The 25,198-nt window shown below is 40.9% G+C and overlaps 1 protein-coding gene and 1 long non-coding RNA gene across 2 annotated transcripts; one reads left to right on the top strand and one right to left on the bottom strand.

Moving 5' to 3' along the window:
* Positions 1–468: 468 nt before the first annotated feature.
* Positions 469–24,965, bottom strand: PWP1 (PWP1 homolog, endonuclein). The gene is made up of 15 exons (XM_003989210.5): positions 24,759–24,965; positions 22,203–22,261; positions 21,650–21,834; positions 19,750–19,835; positions 19,553–19,649; positions 14,035–14,145; positions 13,058–13,188; positions 12,380–12,441; positions 7,051–7,147; positions 6,335–6,396; positions 4,807–4,918; positions 3,161–3,251; positions 2,949–3,070; positions 1,851–1,956; positions 469–1,059 (listed from the first exon to the last, which is right to left on the bottom strand). Exons 1-15 carry the CDS (start codon positions 24,828–24,830, stop codon positions 950–952), a joined length of 1,503 nt encoding a protein of 500 aa, XP_003989259.1. The 5' UTR covers positions 24,831–24,965; the 3' UTR covers positions 469–949.
* LOC123386721 lies at positions 5,503–8,011 on the top strand. The gene is made up of 2 exons (XR_006601072.1): positions 5,503–6,883; positions 7,453–8,011. It is a non-coding gene; the product is annotated as an uncharacterized LOC123386721 (long non-coding RNA).
* Positions 24,966–25,198: the final 233 nt, after the last annotated feature.

Raw genomic sequence — 25,198 nt, 5'->3', positions numbered from 1 at the left:
GGTATATTGTATTTCCATTTGTCCCAAGGTATGTAATTTCTTCTTTGATCTATTGGCTGTTCAGTAGCCTGTTATCTAATTTCCACATATTTGAAAAATTTCCAGTTTGCTTCATGTAATTTTCTAGTTTCATACTATTGTCAGAAAAGATACTTGGTATTTCAATTTTCTGCAATTTATTCTCTGCCCTAGTGTGGAAATTATTTTTTATTAAAGCTTTCTGTGGTACATGTGATGTGTGTGCCTGGGAAGAATGTGTATTCTGTTACTTCTGGAGGGAATGTTCTGTACATGTCTGTTAAGGCCAAAGTCCCCTACTATTGTTGTATTACTATTTCTCCCTTTAGGTCTAATATTTGCTTTATATATTTAGGTTGTGATATTTAGGGATGTTCTAGCCTCTTGTTGGACTGATAAACCATCATAATGTTGTGCCCCTGTCTTTGATAACAATGAATACCATGCTGGGGGGGGGGGGGGGAAGGCAGGCCACTTTTAATTTAGTGATTAAACTTTACGAGTAGCATAGAGAACATTTCTGAAATCATGAACATCAACTGGAGAACAATCAACTCAGGAAGAACAATTCCTGGGTGTTCATGGCTAGTGTGAAATCTTGGCCAAATCATTGTTCTTCTAAAATTCCATAAATGACTATTTTACAAACCTAGGTTACCTATGACACGATGGCATATTTAAGGAATTATTTTTTAAATACTTTTTTTGTTTTTATTACCCTCTTTAAGAAATGCAGTGGGAGCCCTAAACACCACATTTAAAAGGCAAGCACAAAGATCAACCCTGTTTGTGCTGCCCCATAGCTGCAGGAGAATGTCTGGCAGAAGATGAAATTTGTTTCAGTCACTACATGGCTGTGGCCATACATGGATGTTTTTAGGCTAGCTTTTTAAAAAGCGGAGTTAAAGTAATAAAAAGTTTATGATCCTCATTAAGACTCCATTGGTGTGTCTGAGCTCCTGCTCCCAAAAGGGCCACTAATAGATGAACTTCTTGTATTGCCGAGAACAAGCCTCTCTCGTCTTCCAAATGCTTCATTTACTAAAACACAAATAGTTAAGAAATTACCAGATCAGAAGATTAAGAACCTATAATATAAAATAGAGATGTAGAGATGAACAGTATGATTCTCTGCCCTAGTGTGGAAATTAGTTTATGAAAATATATTTAATGCTTTATAAATGGGAAATGAAATTACCAAGAAGTCCAAGGTAACATTCTAAATGATGTTAATCGTGTTTTAAGATTGGTCTACCATTTATTCTGTGTTTTGTCTTGTCCTGGATTATGTAATCCACCTTGATAAAGTGTCTCTTCTTTCATCTTTCTCTGTATCATAACCAGTAGAGAACTTTTTATGGATTTAGGACCTTTTCTCTACATGGAAGATTCAGGAATCAGTGGAGCTATGTCTTCTGTGTTTATAGGACAAACCAGATTAACTCCAAATAATAAATAAGCGGCCAGGTTCCCCTGAAGGGAGGTGAGTGGTCTCTTGAGGAAGGCAGGACTTTGTACGAAGTAGTTGAGAAAAGGCAGATGATTCACACTGGGAAGGGGAGGGCTGTTCTTTGAGACCATGTTACATTTCCTTCCAGCTTTTCTAGAAATTCAAATTTCGTCATAAAATATTTTTAAAGCAGTTTACATTTAAATTATGAAGACAAATTTATTTGTGAATATGAACATCTCCAAATTAAATGTGATCTTGACTATTTCCCAAGCAGACTATATTATAGGATGAACACTGGATCTACCGAATATACTCGAGCCACACACTCTGTGTTAGCCCACAGAGAACTCGTTCAGAAAAAGGAAATTAAGATTCTTACCTGATGAGACTGTGCTTATATCCCAGACCCGAAGTCCTTCCTTCTGACCTCCAAAAGCATAAATAAATGGCAAATCGGGGCAACAGGAAGAACAGAAGAGAACTCCCTGGGAAGAAGAAAACAGAAGGTTAATGATTTCAGTCTTTCCAAAAAACCCCAATGTAAAGCCCTGTTCCTATCTATATGAACCTATCTGAATGGTAACAGAACCAATTCACCGGTATCTCTTTTAAGCCTATGAAGTAGTTCAGAGTCAAGGTGGAAGGAATATTACAAAATGAAGCCAGACAAGTTCGGCATGATACGGCTGTTCTGTGAGGATATGTGCACTCTGACCGCTCAGGTCTCTAATCTCAGTATTCCCAGAAACTTTATTTTCCCTTTTAAGCAACGATGTTACCGTGAGTCACCACTGAATCATTTTAAACTTCTAATTTTTTACCTTTATTACTAGGTAATGCATATACATTATGGAAAATATAAACACGAAAAAGTATAAAAATCACTAAGATAATCACCATCATGTTTTGGGACAAGGTCTCGTAAGGACTTAAGCATTTAAATATAAGCATGGGATAGTACCACATAATTGTGTCTGTAACCTACCTTCTCACATACATTTGTAAACATCTACATATGCAATTATATAACTCAGTGCCTGGCATTTAAATATTTGCTAAATGAATTCTGGTTATTTCTGAATTTTTCCTACTACATGCTAATCAATTTCAGTGTAGTCAAAACTAGTTATGCAAAGAGGCAGTACTTAAATAAGCTGACCCTAATAGCTGCAATGCCCTAACGGTCCAAGCTTTCCTGGGATGGTCCTCAATTTAGAGTTAAAAAAAAAACCATGGCCATTCCACTTGAGTCCCAGACAAGCCTCTTTCCACTCTTCTTACCAAGCAACTGTTAATCGTGTCAGGTGGGAAAGGAGCCAGATAAGGGAAATCAAAGATTAAGTCATAAACCTGGCACCAAATTGAACTAAGCTCAAAATTAACTTCCCAACAAATCCACATTCTTTAAGGCAGTGATTCCTAGGGAAAGATGACAATACAGGTCAAAAGCAGAAAAAGTGCCCAGAGAGAGTCTTACCATTTTCATGTCTCTAGAGTGAACCAGACTTGGCCTGTCTCCTAATATGTCCCAGATTTTCACATATTTGTCTGCTGATGCTGTCACAAGACAGCCCTTGATTTGACTACTTAGATCAAGACCTAAAGGAAGATAAAAGATCAGTTCAGACTCTGACATAAAGATTTACTTTATCATTAAGTTACAAGAAATGAAACACTATTCTTGCTCACCGGAGATTTCATCATTGTGTGCATTGAGTGTAAAAACTGGCTTATCTGAACGTGCATCCAAATTATACACAAAGCCGTCATCTGTGCTGGCCTGGAAAGAGTAGAAGATGGGCAAGATCATGCGACATGGCAATAAAACTTAGCAATGGGTAAACAATGTAAGTTATAATGAAACCCAGCTATTACCTGAGGAGCTTATTACAAAATTTACTTGTGGACAAGCTGAATTTGTTCCTACGTGAACTAATCCACCTTAGACAACTCTGCAGTTGGGTATGAGGACAAAGTGCTGGTCATGGTATGGACTACAGTTAGAGATGTGGAAGCAGAGGTGAGATCCAAGAGAACAGAGGCCTGGGGTGGGGTGGGGGGCACAGTCATTTAAGGTACATGTTGAGGAGGAACTCACAGAAGAATCAGAGGGAGAAGGGCATAACAAAGGTCAGAGGAGCCAAGGAAATTGTGTTTCTGAAGAAAAGTGATGAATGGTGTCAACATTTTGGTGGAAAGGTTTAATCTGCTAAGGACTGGAAGGCAGTAAGGGGTTGTTACACTTCCAAGAAAGGGACAGACTAGGTAGAGACAGACCTAGTCAAGGATGGGAGAGACTTGAGCCTATATATGGGCTGAGGGCAAAAGAGCCATTAGAGGAAAAGGAGAAAAAAAGGACAAGTGACTCAGTCTTGAAGCCAGGGCTGCGGAAGGGGACAAAAACAGAAGAGGACAGAAGTCTCATCCTTGGGAGGCATGGGAAGGTGGTTACACCATTTTATTGTAATCCCTTCCCATCTTCCTAAATATTTGTGATTTTAGTACCAATGACAACTTGTCAGCAAATAACCTCAGGAAATGTGTGCTGGAGTGTCGAGAGCCAATGTACAATACGGCATTCAAATACAACCGGGACCTCACTCCCGATCACAGTTAAGTGGAGTCTGGCTTCAGGTAACAGCTGGGAGCGACACTGCACCTCTGAGCACCTTTGAGATTAAATGTTCTCAGAATCACTGTTTCAGGAACCTTATTAAAACTGTCCACATGTTTAAGAAAGCGGTTTTTCTCTCATTTATAAAGCACTAGATATGTACTTTACGAAAGTTAGGAACTATATGGATGTGCCACACTTTCTTTAATCTTCTGGATGAAAGCTGGGATGTTATTTCTCCATGGATTGAAATGTCAGTGGAATATTATTTTTATCTTTAGATCTAAATACTTCACAAGATTAATACAGAAAAACAGGGCAGGCTGAGCGGGCAGAGCATGCCAACTCTTGATCTCAGGGTTATGAGGTCAAGCCCCATGTTGGACATGGAGCCTACTCAAGAAAACAAAACAACAGAAAAAGCTTTTCAGAAATTTTCTCTACCGTGGAATTAAAATGAGTCGTTACTAGGGCGCCTAGCCTCAGTCAGTTGAGCGTCCGACTCTTGGTTTCCACTTAGGTCATAATCTCAAGGTTCTTGAGTTCAAGCCCTGCATTGCATTAGGCTCTGTGCTGGCAGTGTGGAGCCTGCTTGGGATTCTCCCTCCCTCCCTCTCTCTTTCTGCCCCTCCCCCCATAGTCTCTCTCTCTCTAAATAATAAACTTAAAAAAATAAGTCATTAGCAACCTGGATAAGCAAAACAGTAGTATGTAGTCTTACCAAAAAATGACAAGGTGAAAAGTGATTCCAAGTCACTCTCTCAATCTGCCCACTGAAACGCCACATCCGATGGCTTTCATCTGGACTTCGGCAGTCATACAAAGCCACTGACCTGAACACAGACAAGCAAAGTCAGGGTTTTAAGAGTTCAATTCTTCTATATGTTGTATGTTTATTTATAATGAAATGGTAATAAAACATCCCTGCGAACTCGAGATCCAGACAGTTTTAAGGTTCTAAAAGCAGAAAAGAGGAATTGATTTTCACTAACTGGCAGACTCTGGTTCTATCACTTGAAGGCATTGGTGGCTCTGGATATCACAGTAGTCTTAACTGTCTCCAGGCTGACCCCTCCACTTACAAGATGAATCCTATCTGCAAAAGACAGGACAACTTCTTAATTTCCCCTTTCCCAGCAGTGCTCAGAGCCAGATAACCCATGTTTGAGCTACATTTACTCTCTACAAGTAGGTTTCTGTGCTGGGGGAAGCTAATGGATACACCCTTTGTGATTCTGAATGAATCCCAACCAAAAAATATAAACCTATCACTCTTCAAAAAAATAAGGACCCTGGGGCTCCTGGGTGGCTTAGTCAGTTAAGCATCTGACTTTGACTCAGGTCATGATCTCTTGGTTTGTGGGTATGAGCCCCACGTCGGGTTTCACGCTGATAGTGTGGAACCTGCTTGGGATTATCTCTCTGCCTCTCTCTCTGGTCCTTCCCCAAGTACACTTGCTTGGGCTCGCTCGCTCTCTCTCAAAATAGATTAAAAAAAAAAAAAAAAGGAGGAATCAAAGACTGCTAATTGGTTTCTGCTTCTATTAGCTATCTCTACCTTCAGACCCAATCCATAAAAAGATGCAGACACATGACTAGAAACCCTCTGTGATGGACTGTAATGGGTCTAACTCTTCATCTCTCCCTAAATCCATGCCCTCGGTCAATAATGTTGGAATCCTTTCATAAAGGCAGAGTTCATTTCCTGCTCCATGTGATCTCATTCGGCCAAGAAAGCAAGACAGAAGTATACTAGTTCTGAGCCTAGGTCTCAAGAGGCCTGGTATCCCTGCTTAAGCTTCTGACCTCAGCCTGAGAACATGTGTGGGCTAGCCCACTGGTCCCACGAGGATGTGAAACACAAGGAGAGATGAATCTTCATGGCCCTACCAAAACAAGCCAAGATTAGCAGACCTCCGATTGAATCTAGCCTGGATTAGCTCAATGTTGCAGTGGTATAGGAAATAAATGTTTATTATTTTAAGTCACTGAATTTTGGGATAGCTTGTTTCGTAGCAATGGCTAACTCATACACCGTCTAAAAATCAAAGCAGCTGCTAGTTAGGAACTACATTATTATGACAAAAACACATTCCCATGCAGACTGAAAGAACCAAAGTTGAAAGGGAAAACTAAGTATTACTACAAGTTTAAACACTCAGTAATATATTCTGAACATCAAGTGATACTTTTTAAATCATATCAAGAGGATATAAACAACAGGGACAACTCCTGCAGTGTTTTCTTACTTATCATAGGATCCAGAAATCAGAGTCTGTGCTTCAAATGGATGAAACTGCAGAGTCTGGACCTAAAAGAAGGAAACATAAAAACAGATCTATGTTTGTTTGGTTTTGGTAAAACTGCTTAATACTCAACAGAATCAATTTGGCAATGTTTCCATAAATTTTTCCTTTGAAATGTAGTACTAGTTAAAGAAACAAACGTACTACATAGTCAAAAGGACAAAACACATTTTCAAATAAAAGCAGTCACTTAAAAGACATAATGCAGCATTTCTCAAGTTGTGTTTCACAGAATGCACATGTCCCTCAAATGCTAAATATGTGCAGAACAAAACAGGGAGTGGCCAAGCTTACCTGGACAACTCCACACACTCCGGAAGCCCCACAATGTACACCAGCACATTAGATCCCCGAGTTCTGCAGTAACACATCTGTTACATTCTTTAACCTCATCTGGTGACTGACACCCCTGTCTCTTTTTAGGGTCTCGGTAAACATGCTATAATGTACTAGTGTTTCCAGTCACTTCATCTTTTTGTCTTCATCTCTAAGGTGGGTAATTAATTATATCATATGGGGCTCTGTGAGGATCCACTAAGACAGTATGTCAAAGCATTCTGTAATTCACAAAAAGCCATACATAAATGTTTGGGATTATTTGTAGCCAATATGTGTCCCAGATTTTTTTAGAATCCATTTTATCCACTCAATCACCATACCTTGTCTGTGTGTACGGCAAGGCTAGCTGCTGGTTTCCCCAAGGACATATCCCACAGAATTACAGTGTTGTCAGCTGATGCACTTGCCAACACGTTTCTGAGAAAGGGAGGAGAAAAATCAGGTAATCTTTTTTTAAAGTCAAGAGCACTAAATGTAAGAATCCCATTTTCAATAACGACAAAGGGAATGAAACACTTAAGAATACATTTTAAAAAGAATTCAAATTTAAAAAACTAAAGATTACTGAAAGAAAGAGTATCTAGATGAATGGAAAGATATCCTATGTTCATGGATTGGAAGACAATGTTGCTAAGACAGAAATTCTGCCATCTACACACTGATCTAGGTTCAATTAATCCCTTTCAAAATCCCTGCAAACTTTTTTTTTTTTTTTTTGGCAGAAAATGAACAAGCTGGTTTTTCAATTCATATGAAAATGCAAGGGACTCAGAATAGCCAAAATGATCTTGGAAAAGAAGAGCAAAATTGATAAGCTCACAGTTTGGATTTCAAAATGGACTGAAAAGCCACAATAATCCTAACAATGTGCTACTGGCTTAAGGACAGACACACAGGTGAACAGAATAGAATGAAGAATAAACCCTCAAACTTGTGGTCATTTGTTTCTGACAAGAAGGTTCGTATCATTCACCGGTCAGTGGGGAAAAGAACAGTATTTTCAACAAATAGTTCAGGGACAACTGGATATCCCCACACAAAAGAATGAAGTTAGACCCCTATCTCACACTGTACTCAGAAGAGATCATGGACCTGCCAATGTAAGAGCTAAAACTATAGAACTCTCAGAAGAAAAGAGGTATAAATCTTTGCACCCCGGGTTAGGCAATGGTTTCTCAGATATGACACAAAAAGCCTAAGCAACAAAAGGTATAAATAAATGAAACATCAGCAACATGAAAAACTTTTGTATTGCAAATGATACCATCAAGAAATTGAAAAGACAATCCACAGAATGGGAGAAAGTATTTGTAAATCATATATCTGATAATAAAGGACTTGATTCTAGAATATATAAAGAACTCTCAACTAAATACAAGACAAATAACACAATTAGAATATGGGCAAAGAATATGAACAGACATTTCTCGAAAGATCTATATAGCCGGTGAGCATGTGAAAAGTTGTTCACTAGGGAAATGAAAACATGGGATACCATCATACTCCCAGGATGACTATAACGAGAAAGACAAACAAGAAGTGCCAGCAAAACAGAAAAATTAGCTACCTTGCTGGTGGGAATGTAAACGGTACACACATTACAGTATGTCCTAGCAATTAGGTATATATCCTAGAAAATGAAAACACAGGTCTGTGCAAAAATCTGTTCATGAATGTTTACAGTAGCATTATTCATAATAGGCAAAGGGCAAATACAAACCAATGTCTATTAACTGGTGAATGGATACACAAAATACGGTATATCCACACAAGAGAGTATTATTCAGCAATAAAAAGGAATGATGTACTGATAAATGCTACAATAGGATGGACCTTGAACAGATTATACAAAGTAACAGAATCCAGACCCAGAAGGCCACATATGGTATGATTCCATTTCTAGGAATGTCCAGAACAGTCAAATCCATAGAGACAGAAAGATCAGTGGTTGCCAGGGGCTGGAAGGACAAGAGAATGAGGAATGACTGTTAATGGTTTGGATTGCTTTTTGGATAAAAATGTTAGGGAATTAGACAGTGGTGATCGTTGTGCAACTTTGGGAATATACTCCAAATCACTGAATTGCACACTTTAAAGAGTGAATTTTAGGACATGTAAATTTATACCTCAACTTTTTTTTTTTTTTTTTTACAAAAAAAGCATTAAATGCTATTAATAGGAAAAACCAATTTGCCTATCTCTTAGGGATCAAGCACTAATAATGTGGTTCTACAAGTGAACACAGGCTTGGAGCCCAGGAAACCTGAGACGGATTTCTGGTGCTGCCATTTATTAGCTATAAGACTTAGCTAAAGACTTAAAAGTCAGTCACACCCCCTTGCCTACCAATGAGAATGCTACAATCAATTTAAAGTTATTACTATTCAAGCACATGGCTGAATGACCGGAATACAGTAGGCCCCTGATGTTAGCTGCCTGCCTTTTCTCCTTGTAAAAATATAGATATTCCTGAAATTGAAAGCTCATTCTTCAATATCTAGTGTGACATGGCTTGATACAGAATCAAGTCATTAGTGAGAGTAGTATTTGTTCAGAAAACTAGTATGCTGTTAAAATGTCAATGGGTTCATTTTTGATTATTTCCTCAAGAAGTATTTCCATTATACAAACTGCTTTCAATTTTATTACTCCCATTTGAGTGACACGGGTAGGGTTCTCTTTAAGATGATCATGTGTATTCAGATCATGTTAGCTTTTTCCCCTACTCAATGAATTTCAAACCTTCTAACATTAAGTCCCATAAACAAGCCATTAATGTTTTAAGTCCTTGGCATGTCACAGACTAAATGTTAAATTCCCAATATTTTATTTATATTCAATGACTGCCAACAGCAGAAAGTTAAGAATTTTACGGTACATTTGTTTCTCATCCCAGTCCTTTCTCAAACATCTGAGATTCCTTCCACATTAAAATTCTTCTTGTATGAGGCTTAAAAATAAACATCCCCACAAAACTCCCAATTGCTACCCATTCCCAAGAAGAGCACTCTTCAATAAGAGTACGAGCAGAGAACATGCATTTGGTCACTGGGAGCATTTTAGGAGAAACCAAGGTCCCCAACAAAGACAACATCAGCATGTTGTTCTTCACCATGATCCCAAACCCTATGCACCAGAAGATGGAAAGTATTTAAAAGCATTCTGCACCTTTTTGGTAAAGAAAGGGTAAAGGAAGACCCAGGTCTAAAATAAGATGGAGAAAGCAGAAGAGTTTCGGGATGAAGACACATGAGGCACTGCAGTGAGGGAGACGTGAGCGCAGAGGGGGCGGGACAGGAGCAGGGGGGCTGGCAGAATGTGAGCGGGAAAAGGGAGCCACCGTGGCTGGGGACAGGGACTGTGGAATCAGCTTGATGATGAGGGGCTGTTCCATCAGAACAAACATCCAGTTACCCAAAGTAACAGCTGCTATATAATAAAAATTTAGTTTTTGTAATTACTGTGACAGCTCAGATCTGTAAATGAGCAGGTTCCTCAAAGCACGGTACACTCATATTCGATCTCTTATTTATCTGCCCATTCATCAGGAACAGGCCCAATTTAGACAAAGCCTGGAGAAGCTTTCAGAAACAAAATAAAACAAAGCACAACAGATTTTTGGTCCCTTGCTCCAGATCTGACTCAATCTTGAGAGGATGAGAGCCTAGAAACTGGTACCTTAAAGGGTCACCCAGAAGATTCTGACTGGCAGGTTAAGTTTGGGAGATACTAACCTACATAACTTTCTTGGGTCCATTTCACCAAAAGGTTCTAACTCTAAAGAGGTCCGAACACAAACGAGATGCAGATGTCCCTTGGTAAGCTAGCATGCTGGGATCCTCCCCAGAATGCTCACAATTCCAAAGTATCCTGTGTAATAGAAATGCTAAGAAAATGTGCTCCGGACAACCCAGTTTGTTTTTACCCCTCAACCTAATGCTTACCTTCTTTGCCTTAGTAGCCCCTCAAGCCGACTATGCTATTAGGAAAATGGTCTTTTGGGGTAACTGTTAAGGATGAATATAAAGGATATGCATATGAAACATGCAAAAGAAGTGGAACTCTTACCTTAAACCATATGTAACAATTAACTCAAAATGGGTCAGACACCTAAACCCAAGAGCTAAGACTGTAAAACTTTTTTATTTTTAACGTTTTTATTTATTTTTGAGAGAGAGAGAGAGAGAGATAAAAATGAATGAGTGGGGGAGGGGCAGAAAGAGAGGGAGACACAGAATCCGAAACAGGCTCCAGGCTCTGAGCTGTCAGCAAAGGGCCTGACCCAGGGCTTGAATTCGTGAACCGTGAGATCATGACCTGAGCCGAAGTCAGATGCTTAATGGACTGAGCCACCCAGGCGCCCAAGACTGTAAAACTTTTAAGGGAAAAGCTTCATGACAAGGATTTGGCAAAGACTTCTTGGATAGAACACTAAATGCACAGGCAACAAAAGTAAAAATAAATGGACTACATCAAAATTTAAAACTTCTGTGCATCAAAGAACACTATCAAAGGAGTTAAAGGCAATCCACCAGATGGGGGGAAATATTTGCAAATCGTAAATCTGATGAGGGATTCTATCCAGAATAAAGAATTACAACTCAATAAAAAAAACCCCTAACAACTCAATTCAAAAATGGGGCAAAGGACTTGAGTCAGCATCTCTCCAAAGATATACAAGTGGCCAATAAGCACTTGAAGAGTGGTCCTCAAAAAGGTAAACAGAATTGCCACATGATCCAGCAATTTCACTTTTGGGTATATACTCAAAAGAATTGAAATCTGGGACTGAAAACACATATTGGTACACCCATGTTATTTACACCAATGTGCAAAACAGCAGCATTATTCACAACAGCCAGGAGGCAGAAGCAACCCAAGTGTCCATGGACAGATTTATGGACAAACAAAATGTGGGCTATATGTACAATGGAGTAGCATTCAGCCTTAAAGAGGAGGGAAAGCTGGCCACATGCTACAACATGGATGACCTCACACTAAGTGAAAGAAGCCAGTCACAAAAGGGCAGGTACCGGGATTCCACCCGTATGAGGTAATCGGAGGAGTCAATTCAGAGACACACAGTAGAGTGGTGGGTCGTAGGGCTTGGGGGTGGCCAGAATGGAGAGCTGGTTTCAAGGGCACATAGCTTCTGTTTCGGAAGACGAAAAAAGTTCTGGAGTTGGATGACGATGATGGCTGCATAACAATAAACCATACACTTAAAACATAGTTAAAAATGGTAAATATTATGTATATTTTACCACAATTACATAAATTTTAAGAAATGTGGGTGAGATTTTGTGAAAACTAAATGAAGTGAGGGCAACGTCTCCCAGGAAGAGATACAGTTTGGCACCGTGGGTGCCGCAACACACACAACTTTTCCAGTGGTGTTGGAGAGGGCACCTGCTCGCCACGTATGTAGCGAGCCCGAACGCCCACCAAGCGTAGAGCTGGCAGGTGGTGTGGGGGCCGCAAGGATACAGACAACAGAGCTCTTGCCTTCAAGTGGACATACTGCAGGAAAGGGAAAGAAGACATGGACACAGAGACCCCCAACGCACAACACAGAGACAGGTGTAGGCATGAGGTGAGAGGACAGTGGTTACAGTCTCTAACAATCCTCCAAATGTTATTGCTTTTTACCTGATCAGCTTATTCCAAGAAAGGTCCAGGACAGCATCGGTATGCCCCTCTGCTGAGGAACTCTGTAATAATTGTTTAGTTACTTTTTGTATTAAAGTGCCCCCTGTAATTGATGGGTTAATTTGAAAGATTCTTTCAATCTTAAGGTTATTGTTCCATCTTAAGCAAACTTGCTTGAAGACCTAGATAGAGAAATACCTTGTCTTCCTATTAGAGACCCATGATAAATACTCCTTACAGAAGAGAAACTGTAGTCGTTCTTAATCTAGGTGGTACAGTTCTATAAATATCACCCCCCACCCCCAAAGTCAAGTTTTCAAAGCTACAGGAATACCATGGGTATTTGGAATTCAACATACTAAAGGCTAAATAGAAATTTTTCAAAAGTTCAAAACCAGCATATTAGCACGAATAGTTACCACCTATCAAAAAGGATCATAACCAAAGAGTAAGTAAACTGTTTTGTGTAAGGATGTATAATGTACCAATGGAAGTTCTGTGGAATCAGAGATCAGTTTTTCCTTGGACGGGCTTTTTGAAACCAGAAACTACAGTAACTTCATAACTATCTGTCCTGTTCCACCAAAGTTTCTACCTGAAAAAGTGTATGCTCTCTTTGTCCTCCCAACCAGTAAATTTATCTCTGTCATTGGAGTTTTAAGTAATTAACTTGTTTACCTTCTTTCCTTTCTTTTTCTTCTTTTTTGATAGTTTACTTCCAAGTGTGAAGACTGGCTCTAAAGAGTCCACTATATCAAGGTCCCACACTTCAATAACAGGAGTCATATTTCCCACAGCAATGTAATTTCCTACAGGAGGAAACGAGGTGTTTGATTTAAATAATTAAAAATACTGTACTGCAGACTGAGTAACGGCTCAGAGTGGTTTCTCTCAGACTTCCATATGCATGTGTTACCACCTGAATATTGTTAAAATCCATATTGTTTCAGAAATTCTTGAGCGGGGGGGCCCTAGGTCTGCATTTCTGACCAGTTCCCAGGTGATGTCAATACTGTGCTGCTGGTCCTTAGACAATAATTTGAATAACGAGGGCTCAGTCTCTTGGCCCAGGGTCCTCACTTAAGTCAGGAGAACAAAAACCCTCTGCCACCTCCACCCGCGTTGTGAGGAGGAAGATCTAATCAGATCACAAATGTGAATAAGCTTGGCCAACAAGATGTAAGGTAGGAGTATTACCAGATTTCACCTTTCTTAGGGAGAAGGGGGTGCAACTAGTAATGTGCAGCTGTGGCCAAAAACACCAACATGAGAACCTAATTCTCTCTTCATTTTGGTTTTACTTGATATTTTCTGAAAACAGTCACGCCATTAAACTCCTGGACACTTCATGCTATTTTATGCTGGGCTTTTTTTTTTTTTTTTTTTTCTAAACTTCACCCAGTTCTACAGGGGCTAATGCTGTCAGGCCCTGTTCTTCTGCCCCCAGTGGAGCAGCCACCTCTTTTTTATCTGACATCCAGACACATGCAGACTCAAAACAACTAAGTGATTGTGTTTTAAGAACTATGTAACTTCATAAAGTAACATTAACTTCATAAAAAATCATCAACTGTGAAAACATTCACACAGGACACATGCCTTATGCTATGGAATCACATACAGGAACACTGAGCCATCTGAGTTGTTCTAGTTACCTGTAGAATCATCTGGGCTAGGATCAAAATTCAGCCATTCCACGCTTAGAGGGTATGCAGACAGCAGTATATCATGATGCACATAAAAAGAATCTTCTTCCTGATTATAAACTGAAAATATTGGGATAAGACTTTATTGCATGAGAATAAGAAATCACATCCCACTGAAAAGAACAGACTCTCCCTATTAAACCTACCGGAGCCATGGGCTTAAAGTGAGACACATTTGATGGCATTAAAAGGAGCCTCCAAAGTTGTTACTGCTCAGCAAAACTTGTGCAAATCTCATATATTCCTGTCATCTGGTGCGCTCCAAGGAGCCAGGAGCAAGGACAGAGAATGGACATCTGCCTGAGCACTCTGCATGCGCACCGTTCACAAGGTCCTACCTTCCGGTCTGCCCGCTACAGAAAACACTCATATAAGGGCTCCGTAGGGAGTACTTCATTACGATCTTTTAGAGGTCTATCTGCTTATAAGAAGAAACAGAAAATAATACTGGGGAGAAAGAACTCATACTTAGAAATCTCAAAGCTTGTCACAAATTACTTACTTTTATTTTTTAAATTGCTTCTTTAATATTTAGAGACCAACAATGCAAATAAAGCTCTTGAGACTACTATTAGAATCGGACAACTAAAAGAATCAGCTCCTTATCATTCGCAGTTATACTGTTAAGGAGCAAAAAATATTGTTAAAATCAGTGACTAAAAAGTCTTTCAAAAATTATATAATGAAACACTGATAAAATAGAACCCAATCAGAAATTCCTCCAAATATGCTTTTTATTAGAAAGAAGCATTATTAAGAGAGGCCAAGGATTTTTTAAAGATTCCTCAGACCACTTTCCAGGTATGTCTCCAGAGGCAAGGGAAACAAAACCAAAAATAAACTACTGGGACTACATCAAAATAAAAAGCTTCTGCACAGCAAAGGAAATAATCAACAAAACTAAAAAGCAGGGGCACCTGGGTGGCTGTTGGTTGAGCGTCCAACTCTTGATTCTGGCTCAGGTCATAATCCCAGGATTGTGGGATTGAGCCCCGTGTTGGACTCCGCACTAAGAGTGGAGGCTGCTTAAGATTCTCTCTCTCTTACCCTCTCCCCGCTCTTGCCCTCTCTAAAAAAACAAACAAACAAACAAAAAAAACAAACTACAAAGCAACCTACAGAATGAGAGAAGGTATTTGCAAATGACGTATCTGATAAAGGGTTAGTATCCAAAATATATAAAGAACTTATAAAACTCAACACCAAAAAGCAAATAATCCAAATTAAAAATGGGCAGAAGAGATGAACAGATGTTTTTCCAAAGACATCCAGATGACCAACAGACCCATGGAACGATGCTCAACATCACTGATCATCAGGGAAATGCAAATCAAAACTACAATGAGATATCACCTCACACCTGTAAGAATGGCTAAACAATGATGTAAGAAACAACAGGTACTGGCGAGGATGTGGAGAAAGGAGAACCTCTTGCACTGTTGGTGGGAATGCAAACTGGTGCAGCCACTATGGAAAACAGTGTGGAGGTTCCTCAAAAAGTTAAAAATAGAGTTACCCTACTATGATCCAGCAATCGCACTACTAGGTATTTACCCAAAGAAAACAAAAATACTAATACAAAGTGATACATACATGCACCCTGGTGTTCTGTACAGATGTTGTGTGACTTATGCATTTCCGCCTGGAGCCGCACATACACAATCATGGGAGCTTAGTTGGCTTACACTCTGTATCTGGCCTCAGGATCAAAACTGGCCCTTCTGTTCCTGACACTAAGAGGGATTAACGTGCTTCACATTCTTCCCTGAGCCAGACTAGCCTGTCCCCCTGGAATGGATCAGGGAGGGAAGAGGAATATGCAGACACCCGGGCTCCTAAGATTGTTGATACCATAAGAGAAACAGGAAGAAACAGCTTACTTGGGACTGCACTTAGGCAAACTTAATGACTAAACATAAATCACACCTGAGTGGTATGTGTGTGTGTGTGTATGTATGTGTGTGTGTATATATATATACATATATACATATATATATATATATATACACATATATATATATATACATATATACATATATATACACACATATATATATATATATTGCCCCTAGGGAGCAGCTAGTTGGAAATCTCACCTGGGGGACGCTCTGCCCAGGAACCTCAATTGGGACTCCAACCAGGCTGTTCGCCGCTGGGCTTCCCCAGCCAGAAGGTTGGCTATTATAAGTACCCGACTTGATGTATTAAGCCTTCTCTGTTCTCTATACCTCTCCCTCTTTGTTTACTGTAATTCTCTCCCTCTTGTTTACTTATACTTCCTTTCCCTTATAATTAATAAAGTCTTCCTCCATGAAACTGAAAGTGCAGCTATGGTGAATTCTTATTATTTATAACACCTCTTGTTTATAGCAGCATTATCTACGATAGCCAAATTATGTAAATGGCTCAAGTGTACACTGACTGATGAATGGATAAAAAAGATATGGTATAGGGGCACCTGAGTGGCTCAGTCGGTTGAGAGTCTGACTCTTGATTTCAACTCATGATCTCACGTTTTGTGAGACTGAGTCCCCACAGAGGGCTCTGTGTCGATAGCGCGGAGCCTGCTTGGGATTCTCTCTCTCCCTCTCTCTGCCCCTCCCTTGCTCAAAATAAACTTAAAAAACCCAAAAGATGTAGAGTGTGACACACAATAGAACATTACCCCACCACAAAAAAGAATGAAATCTTGCCATTTGCAGTGACATGGATGGAGCTAGACAGCATCATGCTAAATGAAATATGTCAGATGGAGAAAGACAAATACTGTATGACTTCACTCATACGTGGAATTTAAGAAACAAAACAAATGAGCAACAGAGAAAAAAGAGAGACAAACCAAGACTCTTAACTACAGAGAACAAAGTGATGGTTAGCAGAGGGGAGGGGGAGTGGGGAGAAAGGGTAAAATAGGTGATGGGGATTAAAGAGTTCACTTGTGGTGATGAGCACCAGGTATTATATGGAAGCGTTGAATCACTATATTGTATACCTGAAACTAATATTATACTGTATATTAACTGGAATTTAAATTAAAAAAGAAAGAAGCCCTCAAACTTCTGCATCTGGGATAGATCCTGGGATCAGCAGATTCCATGTCATGGGACTTCCATATGACTTCACATTGAGATATATGTTCAAAATGATAAGCTTGTGATCCTGCAAGAATCTCAACGATGGTCAATGTACTCAGCTTACATTTTAGATAAAAAGGATAAGGCTGCTTCAAAACAATCTTCTTTTAACCATGTCAAATCAACATTCAGATCAGCATTAGAGTGCAATTTTGAATTCTTTTTTTTTTTTGTTTATTTTTAAGAGAAAGAGAGCACATGTGCATGAGCAGGGGAGGTGCAGAGAGAGAAGGGGACAGAGAGGATCTGAAGCAGGCTCTGCACTGATGGCAGAGAGCCCACTGTGGGGCTCCAACTCACGAACCACGAGATCATGACCTAAGCCAAAGCTGGACACTTAACCGACTGAGCCACTCAGGCGCCCCTTGAACTCATTCTTGATTAGAGATATGCTGAATAATTTGGAGATCCAACCAAATCCAAATAAAATATATCCTTACTGACCTAGCTTAGAAGGAAGAGGGAACGCAACTGCTTTATTTAACTCCTGATACTAAATTCAAAGGAATGACTCCAGTAAGCTCACACAGAATGTATAAAAATCGATGGCAAATGCGAACAGTTTCAATTTTCTGAAATTAGAATTGGTCTTAAAAAGAGAGAGAGAGAGATGGCGAGATATAGCTGCACAGAGCCAACATTTAAAAAAAAAAATGGTCTTTTAAAAATTTCACCAACATGGTTTTCATTTGAAATACATAAAGATCAAAGATCATTAGAAGAATAACTTCACACTGAGGTATCTGCTATTTAAAGCCTTTTCGTTTTATAGATAGATCCACAATGGGCTATGGGATTAAAATGGCTTAATCTACAGCCTTCCTGCAGGCAGCCTTAAAGAGTTCCAGAAATCCAAGCTATGAAATCGAATAAGTGACAAAGTAACCTAGAAGATGTCAAAAAACATTAAACATAAAGATCTTAATTTTTAAAAAACATATATATGTTAAAATGTTTACTTTTGAGAGACAGAGAGAGTGAGGGAGAGCATGTGCGTTCAAGTGGGGGAGGGTCAAAGAGAGGAGAGAGAATCCCAAGCGGGCTCTGCGCCATCAGCACAGAACCCAATGTGGGGCTTGGACTCACAAACCGTGAGACCATGGCCCGAGCCGAAACCAAGTCAGACACATAACTGACTGAGCCACTCACGCACCCCTAATTTTTTTTAAGTTAGTTAGTGTGTGTGTGTGTGTGTGTGTGTGTGTGTGTGTATTTATTTAGAGAGAGAGAGAGAGAGAGATGGAAGGGCAGAGAGAGAGAGAGAGAGAGAATTCCAAGCCAGCTCTGTACTGTCAGTGCAGACCCTGAGGTGGGCCTTGAACTCAGGAACCATGAGAGCATGACCTGAGCTGAAACCAAGAGTTGGATGCTTAACCAACTGAGCCACCCAGGTGCTCTAAAGATTTTAATTATTGAGCTATGCAGCTATGTTTCCTATAATAAAAGGCCTTCGCCTAATAATATCTGTAGGGCTTCGAATTTTAAAGACAGATGAATAAAAGACTGTTGGAGAAGGACAGACATGTCTGAGGATGTGATCACGGGAAAAGGGGCAAGAAAAGCAAAAGGGAAAATCTAAAGGCAGAATATTGTAGACATCTTGAAGGTCTATTTTTTAAAAAAAAGTTATTTAATGTTGAATAAATATCAACATTAAATACATCTGATACAAAAATCCAAATGAAAATGAAAAATTCAAGTCAGTGCGTACTTCAGATTCAAAACATTCACCTCTGGCAGTGGTACAAACATTCCTTGAACTGGGAAAGGTGACCAGAGGAATGGAGACCTTAGCACTGAATTATTGGGAAGAAATAAAATGTTTTGCAAAAAGGGAAATATTTGAATTGACTCTGGAAAGTAGGATAAAAACCTGTCTTTTGAAGGTAATCTTTACCACATAGAGAGAAAATACCCAAAAAAGAGAATGCAGTAAAAAACCAGGGCAACAAGTTACCGTAGGGTAATGAGACTATAATTGTTTCCTGCATTTTCATTCTGTTTTACTTCTAGGTTTTCTCCAGTGGGGGGTGGGGGGAGGATGGGAGGAGGGGAGTGAAAAACTGGCAAAAATGTTCAGATAAAAGATTTAAAAACCCCATTAGCACCTTCCAGGAGACCTATTTCCATAAATAAAGCCAGATACCAAAGTGACAGACCAGACCACACACGCCCAGGCACAATGACCAGAATTTCTGTAGACTATATGTAATTAACCACGTAACTGAAACGAAATCTAGCAGGACCTGGCACCTAAAAACTCATAATAGCAACTATTATAGTGATTATTTTAATCTTAGAGGACCTTTCTGCAAGCGATGTCCCCCACTTACCATGCACCTCTAAATTGCACTGGTCTTGTTCAGCTCTGCCACAGACTATGAGATTGTCACTGGGCTTGATCAAGAAATCTTCACGTTCATATTGTTCCTAAGTGGGAAGAAAAAGTCATTAACTAGAAGCATATATTTGGTAAGGTTCCCAAAGACTTACTAAGAAGCATGATTAGAAAAGCCATGTAAGTATTTACCGTATCCTTCAGAGTAACATAAGGATCTTGATCATTACTTCCATAGACTGTAAGACCCAAAAGAGACTCACCAAGAGTTTCAGTATCTGTAAAAATTCATAAATTGAAACGAGTAAGTCATTTTGATGAAAGCATTTTCCTACAGTATCCAATATTTAGACTAAACGCCAACTGTCTATTTCATAACTAACTGGATCATCCCTAGTCGGGAAAGGAAATACTGAGTAATCAACAGGAATTTAAAAGCCATTTACATGTGATCTTGGACTGAGTATCTGATAGTCTTGGTATTCACAATGTTCCAATAAAAGAATTAAATTGTGAAGCTCTTAGAAAATATTACAACTCTGCTCAGATTCTCTAACTTGCTCCTTGTAGTCATTATTAAAAAGTGCAACAGAGAGGTGGCCTTGAAAATGTGGAGATAAAATTACCCTAAAACACTAGAATTGATACAAATAAGGGTGGCCTGGCCAAATCAAATTTAAAAAATGGTGAGTTTCACAAAGTTAAATGGGCTTCTTTATTGCAAGATTTCTGAGAACTGCTGATATGCTAATTTGCCATATGACTCTGAAAGAACCACTACTGTGCCTTTTCCACTAAACGTACTTCCAACTGGCATTCTCTTATGGCATTATCTGCAAGGGTGACACAGAGTACACCCCAAATAATGGAAAACTCAGGAGAAGAAAGATACTCTAATTGTTGGGGGAAGCTGCTTTAAGGAAGAGGACGATTCAGTCTTGAACATTTGACCGGCAACAGACATGGGAATTTCAACTGGATGAGAAAGAGCCAACAGTCCACATAGTGTGGGGATAACGAGGAAGCAGTTTCTGAATGCCATTTCTGCAGGTTGGGTTAGCTCTTCCTTTCTTTGTATTCCCATGGCACTCTGTCCTAGCAGGATGGGAGCAAGGTTAGGGGCCCACAACCCCGAGTCCGAAGGAAAACACTATTCTCTGCATCTAATGAAGCACACGGAGAGAATAAAGGCTTTAGAGCAAGAGAATGTTCAACCCTCAGCTCCACTGTTCAGCAGCTGTGTCACACTAGTAATGTTACTTCATCTGTGTAAGCCTCAGTTTTCTCTGTAAAATGGGGGTAATAACTCCTCTCTCATTAACACAAAGAGAAACGAGTTACAGATTAAAAAATTTTTTTTCTCATTCAGGTATAGTGGAAACACAGTATTACATTAGGTTCAGGTGTACAACACAGGGATTTCCCATCTCTTATACATCATGCCATGCTCACAAGTGTGGCTACTGATGGTCAGCATACAATGCTATTATAGTACCTGCGACTATATTCCCTATGCTGTAACTTTCATCCCCCTCCCCATGACTTATTCATTCCATAACTGGAAGCCTGTATCTCCCACTCCCCTTCACCCATTCTGCCCATCCCCCAACCCAAGTTACGGGTTATATTCACTACTTACAATAAAATATATGATACTGTGGTTTTTTTAGATTTTTAAATCAGTGGGTTAACTTATTTTCTAAACTAGTTTAGGAAACACACGATCTTCCCGAGCCTTGAGCCAGATTATTTAACTGGCATAAAGGACAACGAAATCTCACAGTAAAAGTCTGCAACACTAGAAGCATGATCTAATACACGAAGCTTGTGATTAAAAACCAGAAGGGGCGCCTGGGTGGCGCAGTCGGTTAAGCGTCCGACTTCAGCCAGGTCACGGTCTCGCGGTCCGTGAGTTCGAGCCCCGCGTCGGGCTCTGGGCTGATGGCTCAGAGCCTGGAGCCTGCTTCCGATTCTGTGTTTCCCTCTCTCTCTGCCCCTCCCCCATTCATGCTCTGTCTCTCTCTGTCTCAAAAATAAATAAACATTAAAAAAAAAAAATTAAAAAAACCAGAAGAAGTGAGTGAATTCTAACCTGGGTCACCTTCCTCATCGTATTTATCTAGGTCATACTCGGCCAGTTCATCGTCATCCAACGTCCTGTCGTCCTCTGGGTCACCATCTTCCAGGGGTTCCCTTGGTCGTGCCTGGGTACGTGCACTCTGCATGCCATCTTCCGAAGGATCGCCTGTCTCCTCTTCATCACTGCCACCTTCTTCTCTATGCCAAGGGAACAAAAAGATAAAGAAATCACCCAAATGGTACCATTCAATAACAAGACCACCTGTCATCACTGTTTAAGACTTCCACTTCACCTAGACTTTAAAGTCTACCTAAAGTAGATTATCACCAATCTTTTTATTTTTTTATTTTTTGAGAGACATAGAGAGACAGAGAACAAGTTAAGGAGGGGCAGAGAGAGAAGGAGACACAGAATCCGAAGCAGGCTCCAGGCTCCGAGCTGTCAGCACAGAGCCCAATGCGGGGCTTGAACTCACAAACTGTGAGATCATGACCTGAGCCGAAGTCGGACGCTTAACCGACTGAGCCACCCAGGCGCCCCAGATTATCAACAATCTTAAACTTACTGTAATTTTTCCTTTGCTTCAGCAATGAGACGTTTTACTTCTTCTTTACTAAGCTCTACCTGTAAGAGAGCAAACATTTCATTGAGACATGGCTAAGGAAATCATTCTAAATCTCTGAATTACAAAGAAGTTTGCAAACTAATGTAAAATATAACTTCAAAAGACATCAAGAATTAAACTTCAATCTAGACTCTCTAAATTCACTGTAAATGGGAGTTTTCACATGTCTTTATGTAATTACATCCTTTCCTACCTCAAACTGTTAAAAAAAAATTATGCTCAGTCTACCTCTTCCCAGACTTTCTAAAAAAGACTGACTTGCATAAACTGACTTCTATGATAGCCCATCTCATTTCTTTTAATTATTCTGTTTTCTTCTTGGTTACTTCTCATTTTCCCTGTGGGTATTCCTAAACAAACCATCCTTGCCTTGCTCCCCTGCTCGTTTTCTGGTTCTCACTGCCAACGATTCACTCATCATGCTGTTGCTTTCTTGTGAAGCTCATTCATTCTGAAGACTAAAACTACCACTTACAAATGGTTTACCCCAAACTCCCCCTTCTCTAGCCCCACACTCCAGTTCCATCTTTCTAGCTGCCTTTAAGACCCTCTCCACTTGGGAGATCCTGTACAAAATTGGAATCATTCTCTTCAAAACTGCAGTCTTTTGCGTAATCAGTGCTTCAGTACCTTTAAAAACACCCCATCAGTGCTAAACTGTAAGCTCCCTGAAGACAGAAACCACCCTGTCATTGTGTGTTTATGCATATAGTTCAATGCTCAGCTTATGGTAGGGATCCTTGATAAAAGACTATGAATCAGTCACCCACTCAGTTTGCACTAAACCACCTCTAGTAATATGGAAATCCTCGAGGGTGACATTCCATTGTTCCAGAAACTAAGGGTTTTTAAGTTTAACTAAAAGATAATTCTTTTTCTTTCTTTTTTTTTATGATTATTTATTTTTGAGAGACAGAGTGTTAGTGGGGGAGGGGCAGAGAGAGAGGAGACGCAGAATCCGAAGCAGGCTCCAGGCTCTGAGCTGTCAGCACAGAGCCCGACAAGGGGCTCAAAAACTCATGGACCGCAAAATCATGACCTGAGCTGAAGTCGGACTCTTAACGGACTGAGACACCCAGGCACTGCCCCCCCCTTTTTAAGATACTTATTTTTCTAATTATTCTCATTGATCTGGGTTTCTCTGGGATTTTGTAGCATAAACTCACCTCTTCTTCCTATAAACTCTTCAAGCAGTTCCCAAGCATGTTGGCAATTAGAATCACATGGGGGAAATCTTTTAACACTCCAAACCAATTACATCACGTATTTGGGAGTGGGGCACAGGCATCGGTATTTTTTAAGTAAGCTCTATGCCCAATAGGGGGTGGGGGACGCTTGAACTCATGACCCTGAGATCAAGAGTCGCATGCACCACCAACTGAGCCAGCCAGACATCTTAGGCATCAGTATTTTTTGAAGCGCCCCCAAGTGGTTCCAGTATGTTGACATGTTTGGAACTCGTATAGCCTTTAAAAGCCTATATATCCCTTTTTACTAACAACTATTACCTCCTTCAGTAACTTCTAATGAGATCATTTTCTGGCCCCGTTATAAATATGCACTGGAGCCAAACACTGGTGAATAAAACAAGCAAGTCTGTGCCTTGGTGGAATTTACACCTCCCGGGGACTATTCCAATCCCTCATTCCTGTTAATTGGACGTCCCAGCCACTTACATTCCTATCACTTCTCATCTCTGGTCATCACGGGCCCAATTTCATTCAATCCAACGCCCCGCCCCTTCCTTTACTCCCACTGACATACATGCACTTGTCAACTCCATAAAGGACGGGAATCTTTCTGTTTTGTTTATGCCTATCTCCAGACCCTGAACAATGCCCAAAACGCAGAAAGCACTTGTCAGTATCAGTTGAACAACTTAAGTCATACCTCCACTACAGACTCATTCTGTAACTTCTGTAGGTTTTTCCTTCATAATGTGTCACGTTTACCTCTCATCCCCCACTGCCGCATCAACATCTCACTTGGATCGCTGCAGGAAATTCCTCATTCAACTCCGGGCCTCACGGCATCATGGTCTCCACACCAGTTTTCCTACCCTACACCTCTCATTCCCGCTCACTCCTCCGAACGCAGGAGTGGAAAGTGGTTTCACACACGTGCTCCCTCTTCCCGTTATGCCTGAAAACGCACTGGGGTGTGCGCGAAGCCAGGGTGCTGTCAAGAAGGCTTTGGGGAGATTTCCCACTCTGAGGAATACCCCGCCCTCCTCCCACCGAAGAGGTCCACGTGCCGGCCAATTCGGGGGTGGGGCTGGACTCGGGGGAGGGGACCGTGAGGGGGCGCGGCCCCCAACTCCCAGGCCTGGGGAGCCTCAGGCCTCCTCACGACAATCAGGCCAAAGCCGGCCTCACCCCATCCAGTCACAGCAGCCAGGCCAAGTCCGCATGTAGAGGGTCCCGGTTCTCCAGGCGGGGCTGACCGAGGATGCTGCGAAGAGCCCGCTCCCCCTACCTTCCAGCGACCAGGCCTCACCTTGTCCGGAGTCTCTTTGGCCACGCCGCAGCGGACCCAGGCCACGCACGTCACCTGGCGGCTGCGGTTCATGGTCTTCAGCTCAAGGGCACCTCACGCTATAGACTCGCCCCCAGCAGCACTGAGACTCCCGCCGACTCCCAGCCCGCACGCTCAGCGCCCAAGCCCGGGTGCGCTGCCTGCGCACGGCGCACGCGCGGGCTCTGGTTTCCGCGAGTCCGCGCCCACTTCTGACGTCATTCCAGGGCGCCGAATGGAAAAGGGGCGGGGAAAGGGGTGGAAGCGGAAGCAGCCGTGAGGGGACTCCACGTGGGTGGGTCGCGCTGTGTGACCTGAATGGGCTTTTTAGGAGTGTTCCGCGTGGGACGGTCTCTGCAGGCTTCATGGAGGCAATAAATAAAACTGGAACTGTAGGGGTCAGAGGCGGATTTTCATAGGTC

Source organism: Felis catus, chromosome B4, assembly GCF_018350175.1.
Source record: "Felis catus isolate Fca126 chromosome B4, F.catus_Fca126_mat1.0, whole genome shotgun sequence".
NCBI lineage: Eukaryota > Metazoa > Chordata > Mammalia > Carnivora > Felidae > Felis > Felis catus.
This window is presented reverse-complemented; position numbering and strand designations above follow the sequence as displayed.